This window comes from Rosa chinensis, chromosome 2 (assembly GCF_002994745.2).
Source record: "Rosa chinensis cultivar Old Blush chromosome 2, RchiOBHm-V2, whole genome shotgun sequence".
Taxonomy (NCBI): domain Eukaryota; kingdom Viridiplantae; phylum Streptophyta; class Magnoliopsida; order Rosales; family Rosaceae; genus Rosa; species Rosa chinensis.
In genome coordinates this window covers 86,935,780-86,950,452 of record NC_037089.1, presented here as the reverse complement: position 1 = coordinate 86,950,452, position 14,673 = coordinate 86,935,780, and the positions used below count along the sequence as shown (strand labels likewise).

The 14,673-nt window shown below is 37.1% G+C and overlaps 2 protein-coding genes and 1 pseudogene across 3 annotated transcripts; all 3 read left to right on the top strand.

Moving 5' to 3' along the window:
* Positions 1-1,661: 1,661 nt before the first annotated feature.
* On the top strand, positions 1,662-11,484 carry LOC112185338 (glucose-6-phosphate 1-dehydrogenase 6, cytoplasmic). Of its 2 annotated transcripts, none has more exons than XM_040513808.1 (16): positions 1,662-2,003; positions 2,249-2,468; positions 2,625-2,710; positions 2,872-2,932; positions 3,023-3,209; positions 3,378-3,535; positions 3,623-3,691; positions 3,795-3,853; positions 4,092-4,128; positions 4,449-4,520; positions 4,679-4,826; positions 4,909-5,004; positions 5,279-5,349; positions 10,607-10,722; positions 10,927-10,972; positions 11,058-11,484. In XM_040513808.1, exons 2-16 carry the CDS (start codon positions 2,298-2,300, stop codon positions 11,223-11,225), a joined length of 1,545 nt encoding a protein of 514 aa, XP_040369742.1. In that variant the 5' UTR covers positions 1,662-2,003; positions 2,249-2,297; the 3' UTR covers positions 11,226-11,484. The 2 variants fall into 2 exon arrangements, with proteins under 2 accessions (XP_040369742.1, XP_024179344.1); XM_024323576.2 differs by lacking the exons at positions 10,607-10,722; positions 10,927-10,972; positions 11,058-11,484 and adding exons at positions 5,814-5,929; positions 6,125-6,170; positions 6,256-6,683.
* LOC112185340 (F-box protein SKIP14) lies at positions 7,834-10,600 on the top strand. Its single transcript, XM_024323579.2, has 3 exons — positions 7,834-8,030; positions 8,458-9,394; positions 10,067-10,600. The coding sequence occupies exons 2-3, from the start codon at positions 8,468-8,470 to the stop codon at positions 10,517-10,519; spliced, it is 1,380 nt and encodes a 459-aa protein (XP_024179347.2). The 5' UTR covers positions 7,834-8,030; positions 8,458-8,467; the 3' UTR covers positions 10,520-10,600.
* A 1,681-nt stretch (positions 11,485-13,165) lies between the features above and the next one.
* On the top strand, positions 13,166-14,215 carry LOC112188427 (annotated as a pseudogene).
* Positions 14,216-14,673: the final 458 nt, after the last annotated feature.

Below are 14,673 nucleotides of genomic sequence, written 5' to 3'. Positions count from 1 at the left end.
TCTTCAAGCGGGGTTTTCACACTTGGAGATAGAAGGTGATGCTCAGAACATTTTTACGGCTCTTAACTCTCCACAGGAGGATTTTAGCCCGAATGGAGCATTAGTAGAGGAAGCCAAGGTTCTTTTGAGTCATTTTCAGTCTTGTAGTTGGGGTTATGTCCCTAGAGAGTGTAATAAGGCTGCCCATTGTGTGGCCAGAGCTGGCCTATCTATGTCGTTCCCTACTTATTGATGGAGAATGACATCAGATTGACTAAATCCAATTCTAGTCGACTATCTAAGTCAGTGAGTTATGTCATTGAGTCTTTGATATGGAGTGTGGTACTCTTCCCTCTGATTTTTTAGGGTTTAATGATGCCACTATACTTCTTGATGTAGTTCTTTATTGAGGATGAATGCATTCCATTTTGATAAAAAAAAAAAAAAGGTTAAAACTTGTTGTTAAAAGGATGCATGGCTAAAGCACTCAGTACGTGCACAAGAAACAGAACTATAAGATATTTGGGTAAGAAATTACTGAGTAATGCTAGGTACATCCAACAAGGAATTGAAAAATAGTGGTCGACGCATAGTGTTCTCAAGCATCATGCAGAACGTCATTTGAATCAAAGCTCATTAAATTGTTGGATTGAGAAGTGTAGGAAAACGTACATCGATCTCTTATAGAAAGACGTAGCATGCATGACTATTGTGTAGTTGCGTGTTGATTTGGGATCTATATAATGACCAAATGAGAACTCCCATGCTACTTCTGATTATTGCAGTGATAAATTATGTTATATCTTTTTCTTTACTACTGGACATCTAAATTCTAATTATCGATGACTATGTACATGACATTTTAATATCATGCGCGCGCGTATTATGTTATTCTATATCAATAATATCATGTTGAGAATAAGGGAGAAGTTAGGAGGGACTGCTAATATTTTTCGATTGATTATAATGCGTTGAAGAGTGAAGATGATCAGAGAAATTAAGTTCGGAGATCGACGAGGGACGGAGGCCCGTTACTGGGATATGTCGTCTTTCTTGAACAACCAGGCCAATTCTTTGAGCAATTATGGGTTCTAATTTTCTCTTTGTTACTTAATCTAGTTCATGATTCATGAACCATGATTATTTTTTAAAATAAGAAATTAAATTCTGAAACAACTCTTGGTGTCCGGGTTGGTGATGTGGGTTCATATATGGACTCCACCTTTACAGCTTCACTTTTCCATATAAAATCACATAACTCTTCCTTAATTTTTGTTTTCTTTCCATATCTACCACTCTAACACGATATATACTTGGCTTGTTTTCACACATTCACGAAGTGTTTTGGATACCTGTCCAAATACTGTATTTGTGATTCAAAAATACGAAAATACAACGGCAGTGTACAAATAATGATTCAATATATTACATCATTCTCCATTCAATATTAATTAATTAAAGGTATAAATGACCAATAAATAAAGGGCTAAAATTGACAAATTATTAACCTCCCAGTTCATCTGTCGACAGTCAGCACCAAAACCAATGGGGGGTAAAAAACAAAAAATAAACCGAAAGTTTGGAGCACCAACAGATTACGAACACGCTGACGCATTGGATTATTTGTCGTCGTCAAAGTTAGGCGGCTGCTCTTAAAAAACCCAACTTCCACCAAACCTCCCACCTGATACCTCCGCCCTCATTTTCAAAGCTTACCTATAGCTCTGACTTGGCCTCTCTCTCTCTCTCTCTCTCTCTCTACTACTCCCTCCCACTCTCTCTTCCCTTCCCTCCATCACAATCTCAATCCTCCACTCCGGAAATTCGATCCGCTCTGCTGATTCCGGTTCGTTATTCTCTATACTTTTCTCCTCCTCAGTTGCATGCAAATCTCATTCGATTCGATCGCGCTTCAGTTATAGCTTAGTTCCGATTCGGTTCTCGATCCGAGCCGATAATTCGCTCCGATTTTGATCTTGTTTGTTGAATTCTCCGGTGGATTGAGACTGACAAGACTGAGAAGAGTGAGTTTTCAAAGCTGTGTTCGTTGGGGGGGGGGGGGGGGGGTTTCGGTGGTAGTTGAAATTTTTGGTGGTGGTTGGTAGAATAAAATATAGGAGGGCCGACGAAAACGAGGGATATTAAAAAATGAATTGATTTGCGTGATCAGTGGTAGTGAGGAGAGTGAGTGAAGATTATGCGAATCTTTGTGATTATATATAGAGGTAGATACTAGATAGTGATTGTGTGACCGACTCTGATATTGCAGATTAGGAGCTGCATCTGAGGCTTGGCTTTGAGCTAATTAGTGGAGAGAAATGGGATCAGGAGCATGGAAAATTGAGAAAAGGGATCATTTTCGAAGCGATTCCTTTAAAGAAGTGGATAATGTGCTTGAAAACGGGTCTCTGTCGATTATCGTGCTCGGCGCATCCGGTGATCTTGCCAAGAAGAAGACTTTTCCTGCACTCTTCCACCTTTTTAAGCAGGTTTAGTTTGCCCCAGCTTCTTCGTCGTCTTTTGCTGTGTTAGTTTGTGTATGATTGATCATGATTGTTCTTAAATTTGATTTAGAATTTAGTGTTTCGTAAGGATTGAGCTGAATATGCTGAAGTGGCTTTGCTTTTTGTCGGTTGTTCTTTTAGGGGTTTCTGAATCCAAATGAAGTTCACATTTTCGGCTATGCAAGGACTAAGATTTCTGATGATGAGCTAAGAAGCCGCATACGTGGGTGAGCTTTCTGGCCTATCTTTGTACATTTGTTTCTCTCGAGTATGACAGCTCCACTGGCTTCCACTGTTGGAAATTCTTTTTGCGCTCTTTCGCAGATGTTCTGTTCTTTTCCTACTGGTATATCAAATGATAAATGTTGATGCTTGATACTAACTGCAGATATCTTATCCAAGGAGCTTCGTCCAAGGAGTCGGAAGATGTAACCAAATTTTTGCAACTGGTTAGTGCCATATGCTGCCATCTTGTATAATTCCATCCATACTAAGATAGTTAGATATTCAACTAGTTTGATAATTTATTTTGTTTGTAGATCAAATATGTGAGCGGTTCTTATGATGGTGAGGAGGGTTTTCGGCTGCTTGATAAGGAAATTGCAGTGCATGAAGTCTCCAAAAATAGTGCAGATGGAACATCTCGCAGGCTCTTTTATCTTGCACTTCCTCCATCAGTATATCCTTCTGTTTGCGGGATGATCAAGAACTACTGCATGAATAAATGTAAGCCTTTTCCAATTTTATTTGGTTTGAGTTTTTCATGGTGTTTTAGCATAGATATTTTGAATAAACTTTTTTTTTCCCTTCTATACATCCATTCTGTCCTTAACTTGTTCCAGAATGAAATTACTGTAGATTAACATTAACATATTGTTGATTACATCGTTTCAGCTGATCTTGGTGGATGGACTCGTATTGTTGTTGAGAAGCCTTTTGGCAAGGATTTGGAATCTGCAGAGAAACTCAGTAATCAGATTGGACACTTGTTTGATGAATCACAAATTTACCGTATTGATCACTATTTGGGAAAGGAATTGGTGCAGAATTTGGTAATGTTACAGTCTCTATATTTGGTTCGTTTCTGGTTATTGCTAACCATGAAATTAGCTTATTTTATTCTTTATGTAAATTTACAGTTGGTACTTCGTTTTGCAAATAGATTCTTTTTGCCCCTTTGGAACCGAGACAACATAGAGAATGTACAGGTGAGAATCCTTCTGTGTTCATGATTGAGTGTTGGTAGAACATTGACAATGTACGTTACTGGTGGTACTTCCAAACATTGACAATGTATTGTCTATTTCGCAGATTGTGTTCAGGGAGGATTTTGGGACTGAAGGTCGAGGTGGATATTTTGATGAATATGGGTATGGTTCATTAATGCTAATATGCCAAATTGTTCTTTCAAAAGTATCCTGAATGAAAAATAATGCCTCCATTTCCTAAATAATGTTTCATTTATAATTGTTTTACCAGAATTCCTATTTCCTGATGGCTTGGGGAATAAATTTTATTGAATATTCCCTCTGTTGTCAATGTTTCTGGTTTTATGTTTGAAATATAACTAGAAGTGTTGATAATCAGCTATGATTTGTTTCTTTGCAGAATTATCCGCGATATTATCCAAAATCATCTATTGCAGGTAAGATCTTGATACTAGTTTGGAGTAGGTTTGACGTATTTAGCTTGCCACCTCTTGTAAAATAAACCATCTCATTAGTTTTGAGAAACCACTTTAAAATCACTCTGAGCATCAATTATTTCACTTCTAGTCTTTTTTGAGTCTCACATATGCTTTTGATAAGAGCTTATAGAAACTTGGTGGACCATATTTATTGTTGCAACATCTCCTAGTTGTGATGCACTAGATCATTCGCCAAACTTCCTTCCAATTAGCCTCCATACCAGGAAAAGGAATTAAAAATTTTTTAGCTAAATTATTTATACAATTTTCCTCTGCAGGTTCTTTGTTTGGTTGCCATGGAAAAGCCTGTTTCCCTTAAACCTGAGCATATCCGGGATGAGAAAGTGAAGGTGTGTATTCCCGATTTATTTGTTAGCTGGTTTACAGAAGAAAAAGAATCAATCTGAAATGTGTTCTTAGTATATAACAGATGTACTTTCATAATATGTACTGTGAGTTCCATAAGTTCCTTGCTGTACATTTTGATGATAAATGAATCAAAATGTAGGTTCTTCAATCGGTACTTCCAATTAATGATGATGAAGTTGTTCTTGGACAATATGATGGGTATAGAGATGATCCAACTGTTCCTGACCGCTCAAACACTCCCACTTTTTCAACTGTGGTTCTGCGTATACACAATGAAAGATGGGAAGGTATAGTACCCTGAAAAATTCAAATTTGTTGAAGTACTATATTCCCTTTCTCTGTTCTCGCTGTCAACACCATTTTTTGCAGGTGTTCCATTCATACTAAAGGCCGGAAAGGCATTGAATTCAAGAAAGGCAGAAATAAGGGTTCAGTTTAAGGATGTTCCTGGTGACATATTCAGATGTAAGGACTTGTTTTCAACATATTGGTCTATCAATTGCATCCTATCATGTTGACAAATAAAAATCAATTGTATAGAATATTCAATTTTATGTTTTCATGCCCTTGCTAGTCTTCCATTACTTGAAACTCTGGCATCAAGGTAGGATTTCATGAGCGCCTGATATGGATCATTTCTACATAGGATATTAATAGTTAATACACTGCAGATCCTTGTTCCAAGATGATTTTTGTAATTTCATATATTATTGTTGTTGACTATTATCTGTTTGTTTAGGTAAAAAACAAGGGAGGAATGAGTTCGTAATACGCTTGCAACCTTCAGAAGCAATGTACATGAAACTTACAGTATGTGTTGACTATTGAATCTAATGTCAATATATTTGATCTGATATCTCCTGAATTCATCTGTATTTGTTGTTGAATAGTTGTAGTAAGTATGAGGCAAAACTTTCCTGTTTATACGTCAAATGTATGTTTGTTTGCTAATGACATTTGAGTTGCAAATATCCTTAGGACGGCTTTTAGAGAAACTTACATTCATGTCTATGGTATCCCAGTTCACTGATTTCAAATTTCTGATATCCCTGTTTTCCAAAATTGTGTCTATTGGAGTTGTCTGCAATCGTATTCGTATGCCAAATTGGAGAAGCCTGCTGTTTCTTGTGAATGATCTCAATGTCATATATGTGTTTGGTATCCGGTTAAATTATATTTCACTTTAGAGAAACTTTTAGCCATATTTTGAATTGCACTTAAAGAGTCCCGAATCTTCAACATGTTCACTTACTAGGTCAATGTCTATTATGCAGGTCAAGCAGCCTGGACTAGAGATGTCAACCGTCCAAAGTGAATTAGACTTGTCATATGGGCAACGTTATCAAGGGGTGACAATCCCAGAGGCGTATGAACGCCTAATCCTTGATACGTATGGCCACTGCCCTATTTATTTTTATAACCTGCCCTTTATATTGTAGGACTGTAGCCTATAGGCTACTTTTGTTTTAGTCAAAGCATATAAATATTGAGATCCTCTGAACTCATAGGCTAGTCAATAGGTTTCATATAACTGAATGGTAATTATTCTATCTTTTTATTGATAAATGCAAATTTTGCTTGACAGAATAAAAGGCGATCAACAGCACTTTGTACGCAGAGATGAGTTGAAGGTAAATCACATTGTTGATTGTAACCTTATTTTCTTGGCACACTAGCCATGTTCTCTGTCGACTAATTTGTTGTGTTAATCATCAGGCGGCCTGGGAAATCTTCACACCTCTTCTGCACAGAATTGACAACGGTGAGCTAAAGCCGCTTCCATACAAACCAGGCAGTCGGGGTCCTGCAGAAGCAGATGCTCTGCTAGAGAAAGCTGGTTATGTACAAACACATGGCTATATATGGATCCCTCCCACCTTGTAAATGTGCTACCCTGTTTGCTTTCCAGCTCGAGCTTCCACATTTACAGTGTGTCATAAATTTTTTCTTTAAATTGTAAGCTTAATAAGCGCAAAATGCAGAATGAATAAGGGTGCGTATTGTGTGTATTAGATTGAGCCATCATGAGTAGCAAGTAAATGTTGCTTCTGGTTCATCCCGGTCGGATGGAGCAAGTTGCTTTGTTGTAACCTATCGAATAATTTTCATGTTATTTAATGGAAAATACCACATCTTATTAGTAATGCCCCTATTTTCACGTTAATTAATGATCAAATGCTGCCATATTTTGCCGTCCATCGTTAACTATGAAGCCCCAAATCGCCAAATCAGCAGAAAATGCCTTCCTTTTTATGAGAGGCCTTCCCCAGGTGGATCTGCTTGTCCAAAGGCGTGCCAACTTTTGTTTTTGTTTTTTTTTTTGTTGGAGAGACTACTACCGAGAACAATTTGTCGGCAATGATTTGTCAGATTTATTTTATTTTTCATAAGATGCAGGCCGTTACTAACGAGTTATTCGTTAGAAAATATAAAGAAGAAAAAGAAGAAGAAGAAGAAGAAAAAACGAGTTATTCGTTAGAAAATATAAAGAAGAAAAAGAAGAAGAAGAAGAAGAAAAAACGGCTGTATCCATATGAATTGTAAATTTTGTGGGAGGCTATTACTAATGAACTGTACATCATTAATAATTTTAAAAAATAATTTTATTATTTTAGAAGAGGCTTTTGCCGACAAGAAATTCATTAATGGACTTGTTTATGTAGAAAATATTTGTTATGCAGGTTGAAGAGCTTGTGTTACATGATTTTTGAATAATTTTAGTTTTACAAGTGTTTATTATAAGAACACTCGGAGTTTTTATATATATATATATATATATTTTTTAAGAAATATGTGATAGCTTCTTAAAAATCCACCAAAAACATGTTTTTGCATTGTTAACTCTTTCTGTCAAATGCTATCAAAACAGCTTTTGATTTTTCATAATCTGAAAACTCTCATGTCAATCACTCAATGTCTCAATCTACAAGCAATCCCAAATAAATTCATTATCACTTTCATGCTGTAGGCATATGCACATTTTTCAAAATCGAACAACTCGAGAATTTTTTTTGTTTTTGTTTTTCTGGTTGTTTTGCCAATCCAATAAAACTCCAATCAAGGGAAGAAAAAAAAAAGGTACATTTTTCTTCAAAAAGGCAACTAATAAGTAACTCCTAGTCCTCTGTGTCAGAGAAAGTAACTCCATGTCTGGTGAGGAAATCAAAAAAACTTAAATGCCAAAAAGGTTCACACATGCATATTTCCTATTTCCTCAAGAGGTAGAGTACCGAGTAGTTAGTCAAATCCCAAAAGGTTTCAATTTGGGGAAAAGATAAATTTGTTGTGGCAAGGTCCTTCTCTTGCAAGTTAAAAGGCCAAAAGGTCGAGTCTTGGTTGAGAGGAGAAGACTTTCTCTCCACGCGTCTCTTTCCCAACCTTCACTCTCTCTGCGCCCCTGCCCCTAATTTTAGAGAACCCAGCTCTTTTCTTCACCTTCTAAAATTCCCATTTGCGCTGGTTGGTTGATTTGCTTTGCCTCGCAAAACTCGGTAAATTCCAGGCTCCCTCTCTCAAACCCTTTTTATATTAGAATTGCTTCTCTGAATTGGACACTGTTGCATTGATTCAATTCCACCCCAAGTTTGGATTTTTATGCTTTTTCTACTTGGAAAAATTTGAGGGCATTGATTCAATTTCACCCCAAGTTGGGATTTTTATGCAATTGGTGCTTGGAAAATTTGAGGGCATTGATTCAATTTCACCCCAAGTTGGGATTTTTTATGCAATTGGTGCTTGGAAAATTTGAGGGCATTGATTCAATTTCAACCCAAGTTTGGATTTTTATGCAATTGCTACTTAGGAAAATTGAGGGCATTAATTCAATTTCACCCCAAGTTGGGATTATTATGAGTTAGGAAATTTGAGGGGATTTGTTGTTTCTGTTCTGGGCTTTTTTGATTTTTAGCTGTCTGTTAGGTGCTATAGGATGGCTTTGAATCTGTCTCGTGGCTCAGTTCTGCCTAAGTATCCTTCCCCAGAGCATAGTTTGTGTTCTTCTGTTAGGTGTTCTAATGGGTATGTGAGGGATCAATGTAAAGAGAAGAGTTTGGATGGTGATGCATCGAGTTCAAATGCGGAGTTGAAGAAGAATACCCATTACAAGGGTGAATTGGGTGGCTATTGTGAGCCTTCCGTTGATGATATTCTTGATAGGTTGCCTGTTGATCCTTTTGGGATGGATATGAGTTCTACTTTTACGGCGATTAGTGGTTGGCTTGAGGATTTTGAGAAGGGGTGTGAGTCTTATGGGTTTGGGGTGGATGAACAGAAGAGGAAGGTGGTGGATGGTGGGTTGTTTGCTGGTCTGAATTGGGTTTGGAACAGCGCTGTGATATTTCAGCCGGAACTGGGTGAGGTGAAGTTTGATGGAATATCGATTCCATATGATAGCTTTGATGGGTTTGGGATCAATGATGGAGGTTTTGTATTGGACGACAATGTGGAGGAGTTTCTGGGTTTTGGCCATGTGGTGAACTTGGATGTTGGTTATGGAGCTAAGGAACTGCCGGTTGGAACTATGGAAAGGCCAGAATGTAGCATAAAGAATTTTGATAGTGAAGGCGGTGCTCCACATGATGCTATGTTTTATGCATTGGGTTATCTCGGCGTTCAGGATCTTCTTTCAGTTCAACGGGTTTGCAGGTCTTTGAATCATGCAGTCAAAAGTGATCCTCTTTTATGGAGGAGCATTAACATTGATTGGCCATTGAATGAGAGGATCAATGATGATGCTCTTGTAAATTTAACTAGCAGGGCTCAGGGTAATCTTCAAACCTTAAGTCTAGTGCATTGTGCATGGATTACCGATGTTGGGCTGCATCGCGTGTTTGACAGCAATCCAAGGCTGACAAAAGTAAGTATTTGAAATTTTGATCCTCTATGTTTGAGAATTAGTCAGCTTTCTGTTTCTTTTTCTGATTATGGTATTGTATAATTGCTCCATTTTATTGGCATATTGAATACGAAATCATAAAGTAGAGTTTGTATAATGTTCTTTTATAATCGTTTCTTGCTCCATAAAGGATGAAGTTTGTATATTAGTTATTCTATATTATAACTTCTACGTGCTCGTATCTTCATACTTCTGTTTTCCTCTTGATGACAATTAACATATCTTGTGAGTCTGCTTCCCATCAATAAACAATATCTCATGCTGCTCATGCACCATTTGTTATCAAAGAGAGGAACTATAAAATTGTTAGTTATTGTATCTTACACACTTTTTGAAACAAACTCTTCTTTCTTTCTAGTAAAAAAAATGGACTAAATAGGTATCCAATGGAATTCTTTTACCCCCTTTCTAGAAATACCAGTGATTTTGGTAATTCATGCAGCATCAAGAGATGCTGCATATGTCTTACTTTTTCATCATAGCTTTTGTTTATTGATAAGTTGGTTTTATCTTTTAAACTTGATAGTGCACTTATCCTTACCTCTTTTTCATATTGAAATTTGTAGGCATTCATTGTACCTTATTTATGTGGTTAACTAACTTTAGTCATTGTACACTTCTTTCCCTATGCAGTTAAGTATTCCAGGATGTATAAAAATAAGTGTTGAGAGCATCTTGTTAAACCTAAGGACCTTGAAGTCTGCAGGCAAACCTGGAATAAAGCAGTTAAGAATTGGAGGTCTCTCTGGTATAACAGACAAGCAGTTCGAAGAGTTAAAATTCTTGCTGGGTGCAGATAACCATACCCAGGTTAAATCCCCAAAACCACGGTATTTTCATGGTGGGCTATCGTACCTCTCTTGTGATGATGATTGCGCCATTGACATTGAAGCATGCCCCAGGTGCCAGAGACTAAGTTTAGTTTATGATTGCCCAGCAGAGAGTTGCCAAGGGAAATATCAGAAGGCTCAGATGTGCAGGGCTTGCATACTCTGCATAACTCGCTGTATTAGCTGTGGGTGTTGCCTTGGAGACTGCGATTATGTGGAGACTCTGGCATTAAAGAAACTTTTAGAGAAACTTTAGAGAAACTTTTAGCCATATTTTGAATTGCACTTAAAGAGTCCTGAATCTTCAACATGTTCACTTACTAGGTCATTGTCCATTATGCAGGTCAAGCAGCCTGGACTAGAGATGTCAACTGTCCAAAGTGAATTAGACTTGTCATATGGGCAACGTTATCAAGGGGTGACAATCCCAGAGGCGTATGAACGCCTAATCCTTGATACGTATGGCCACTGCCCTATTTATTTTTATAACCTGCCCTTTATATTGTAGGATTGTAGCCTATAGGCTACTTTTGTTTTAGTCAAAGCATATAAATAATATAAATATTGAGATCCTCTGAACTCATAGGCTAGTCAATAGGTTTCATATAACTGAATGGTAATTATTCTATCTTTTTATTGATAAATGCGAATTTTGCTTGACAGAATAAAAGGCGATCAACAGCACTTTGTACGCAGAGATGAGTTGAAGGTAAACCACATTGTTGATTGTATCCTTATTTTCTTGGCACACTAGCCATGTTCTCTGTCGACTAATTTGTTGTGTTAATCATCAGGCGGCCTGGGAAATCTTCACACCTCTTCTGCACAGAATTGACAACGGTGAGCTAAAGCCGCTTCCATACAAACCAGGCAGTCGGGGTCCTGCAGAAGCGGATGCTCTGCTAGAGAAAGCTGGTTATGTACAAACACATGGCTATATATGGATCCCTCCCACCTTGTAAATGTGCTACCCTGTTTTCTTTCCAGCTCGAGCTTCCACATTTACAGTGTGTCATAAATTTGTTCTTTATGACAGAATGCATAAGCGCAAAATGCAGAATGAATAAGGGTGCAGTATTGTGTGTCTTAGATTGAGCCGTCATGAGTAGCAAGTAAATGTTGCTTCTGGTTCATCCTGGTCGGATGGAGCAAGTTGCTTTGTTGTAACCTATCGAATAATTTTCATGTTATTTAAAGGAAAATACCATATCTTATTAGTAATGCCCCTATTTTCACGTTAATTAATGATCAAATAGTGCCATATTTTGCCGTCCATCGTTAACTATGAATCCCCAAATCGCCAAATCAATTTATACATTGTAATACAAAATTTTGGCCAAGATGTGAGGTACAACATAATTTCAATAAAAACAATTTCTCTGAAATTTTTCCCTGTGTGCCTCATAAAAATCTTGGTGTCTAAGTTAAAGGAGTTCCACATCCGCCAAACTCATCTGTAACTATAAATTCCGCAGCAAAGCGCGGGTATATTTTATATTGTAGATTAGGAGAAGAATACATCTCACATTTGGTTTGACGTACTACTCAAACTATATGAACAACGCAAGGCGGGTCAGCTTCGACATTGGCAATTTGGCATGACATCTCTCTCTCTCATTGCCCTTTTCCAAATTAAAATCATTACCAAAATTAACGTTTATGCAATTATGCAGAAGGACATGAATCAAGGGACAAAACGAGACAAAACGCTGACAGCCGTTCGATTTTAAATGAATGAATCATATTTTCCAATCCTGTCTCTTTGGCCAGAGAGCCTCTTTATCTTCTTCTTCCCTCGTCTCAAACCATCAGATAAATGCAGTGATTGATCGGAATCGGAGAGAAATTCTGCAAATGAAGAAGGCAAAACCTCTTACTTGAGAATCTTCCACGAGTAAAACCTTAGTAAAAAATTGATGAACAAAACCCAGCAACACAAACAACATGAGATTGGATTTTTCTTTCTTTTGATCTGAGAGAGTTGAAGACCTTTAAATCAAATTTTGGTTAACATCATTAAATCATTCCCTCACTGAAAGACAATAAAGAGAATTAATTGACATCTTCTTCTCCACATGTAGTCATCTTATTTTTACAAAACAAAAGAGATTCATTCAATTGTGATCCTATGGACATCGCCCATATGATTGAGAAGAGATATCTGTCATATTTCGATATGATATTTTCTTATGCGGTTCAAATACTGGGTTTAGAGAAGAGCTTTAAATCTTCATGAGGTTCTAATGAGTTTTCTTTTAGGGCAAGTGAGCCACGGGCAGAGACGGGATAAAGATGGGGGAGGAAGAAGATAAAGGTAAAGAGGCTCTGTTGCCAAAGAGACGAGATTGGGTGATGAGTAAAAGAAAATTGGGTTTTAATGGATTTGCTGTTGTAGCCGTAGAATCAAACTGTTGTCAGCATTTTGTCCCTTAATTCGTGTCCCGCAGGTGCTGTCATATCTATAAAGAACTGAATAATGAACGTAGCTGTGTAATGGCCTCTATTCACAAACGTGCCCTCCTGAAATAGAAATATAACCTACTTTGTGGAAAATAAATCAACAATGGGAAGAAGGCCACATCGTCACTAGTCACTGTGTGCCCACCTGAATGGCGCCAATCAAAAACTCCAACCAGATATGTAGCGCATGCAAACAAGTCCTCCTACATCTTTTCTATCTTCTCTCCATAAAGATATTCAAGATTCCTATTTTCACTGGGATTTCCGCCGAGTGATCGTGAGAATCGATCGAAACTTGAATATTCAGACGATGACGGCATAATAGCTGGAGATCACATATAGAGTTCTGGGGTGGTTGACTTTCATGTTTTGGGCCGTCGTCTTCTACCCTCTTTTAAGTGTTCTTGAATTTCCGTCGGAAAAGGCATGTATTTATGTGATCATTTCCTTCACTTCACCTGAATTCAGTTCAATTCCAAGGTTTCATATTAATTTGAAGAGTTTGTTCACGGTGGCGGCGTGCTGATGCTGATCAGTGTTGTGGGGTTGAGCATCGATTTTGTTGTGCTGAATTTGACGAAGCACTCGTCGTATCTCATTTACAACGCCACGTTCAGAAGCAGTACTTTGAAAAGTACAGTTTCGGAGAGGTTGGTAATTTATTTTTCCCGCCCTACTTATAATAATGTTCGTTTATTTACATTATTACCTCTCAGGCTGACATTGTTATTCAAGCAAATGTTGTTACGCACTACATTCTTGAGCTTAAATTGTTCGAGTTGTATACAAGTTTAAGAAAATTGTTAACAAATTAGGCCACATTAATGGGTTGCGAGTATATACGTATGGAAGTGCATGATCGTCTAAGAGAGAGTAGTTCTTAATTAGAAGAGACTGTAAAGGAAGAGTGAATCTTTATAAATGGTTATCACATGAGCGACTTCCTAGTATGTAAGTTAAAAAGATGACAATGTGATGTTGCAACGGTGATATATTTTGGTACTAATTAACACGTACATACATATATAACTTTGTATTAATTAAAAGATGAAGTCATTTTGTTTGTACTGATGCAGATGATACCTGTAGCTGCAAATGATGTTGCTTTCTCCGCTCACGCCGTTTTTGTGACATCAGTTATCCTTTTCCAAATTGCAATCCACGAAGTAAGTAAATAATCATCTCCAATTGTCTCCTTGGTTAATTTTCCAAGTTTCATTGTGATATATATTCCATATTGTATATATAGCCTGATCATTTTGTCACACAAGCTAGCTTCACATTGGTCTCACCTTTATGTATGCAGCAAGGAAGTCAGAAATTATCCAAGATTGCCATTGGAATCGTCTTTGCCGTGTGGCTATTTGCTGCAGTTTGTTTCTTGGTGGCTCTGCCAACTCATTATTGGCTTTGGCTCATCTCTGTCTTCGAGTATATAAGATATACTGATATAGTTACCTTTCATTTTTGTGCAATTGGAGTTTCATTTTAGTAATGTCAGTGGCAATTATAACAAAAATTTAGTTTTTGCTGAAGGTTTTCAAGATTATGATCGAGGTGGTTGTTTAGGGTACCTTGATGTATGTTATACCCTTATTTTTTTATTTTTACTAAATTAATGTAGTGCAAACATATCGAACTGGTTAACAGGTTACTCACTTAATGTGTCATTTTTAAAAATAAAATTTACCATATTAACAACACATTCTATCTTGATACGTAATATTGTTCAGAAACATATAACAAATATTGTCAAAATAATAAATTACACCTAGTAGAACTAAAATTACAACTTATGACCACACTTATTGAGGTTATGGTAATTGAGTAATAAAAGGTGTAAATATCATAGTTGAACAATTTTTATCAAATGAAGAACATTGATTATCAAATGGAGAACCTCCTTACAATATTAAGTACTTACATATCTTTTGGTCTACATTAATTTTA

Excerpts from the sequence above, each read along its gene's own strand:
- LOC112185338 (XM_040513808.1), top strand. The coding sequence starts at position 2,298 with ATGGGATCAGGAGCATGGAAAATTGAGAAAAGGGATCATTTTCGAAGC. Across the intron at positions 3,854-4,091 it reads GGATATTTTGATGAATATGG|AATTATCCGCGATATTATCC; the intron begins GTATGGTTCATT and ends GTTTCTTTGCAG. Across the intron at positions 4,827-4,908 it reads ACACAATGAAAGATGGGAAG|GTGTTCCATTCATACTAAAG; the intron begins GTATAGTACCCT and ends CATTTTTTGCAG.
- LOC112185340 (XM_024323579.2), top strand. The coding sequence starts at position 8,468 with ATGGCTTTGAATCTGTCTCGTGGCTCAGTTCTGCCTAAGTATCCTTCC. Across the intron at positions 9,395-10,066 it reads GCAATCCAAGGCTGACAAAA|TTAAGTATTCCAGGATGTAT; the intron begins GTAAGTATTTGA and ends TTCCCTATGCAG.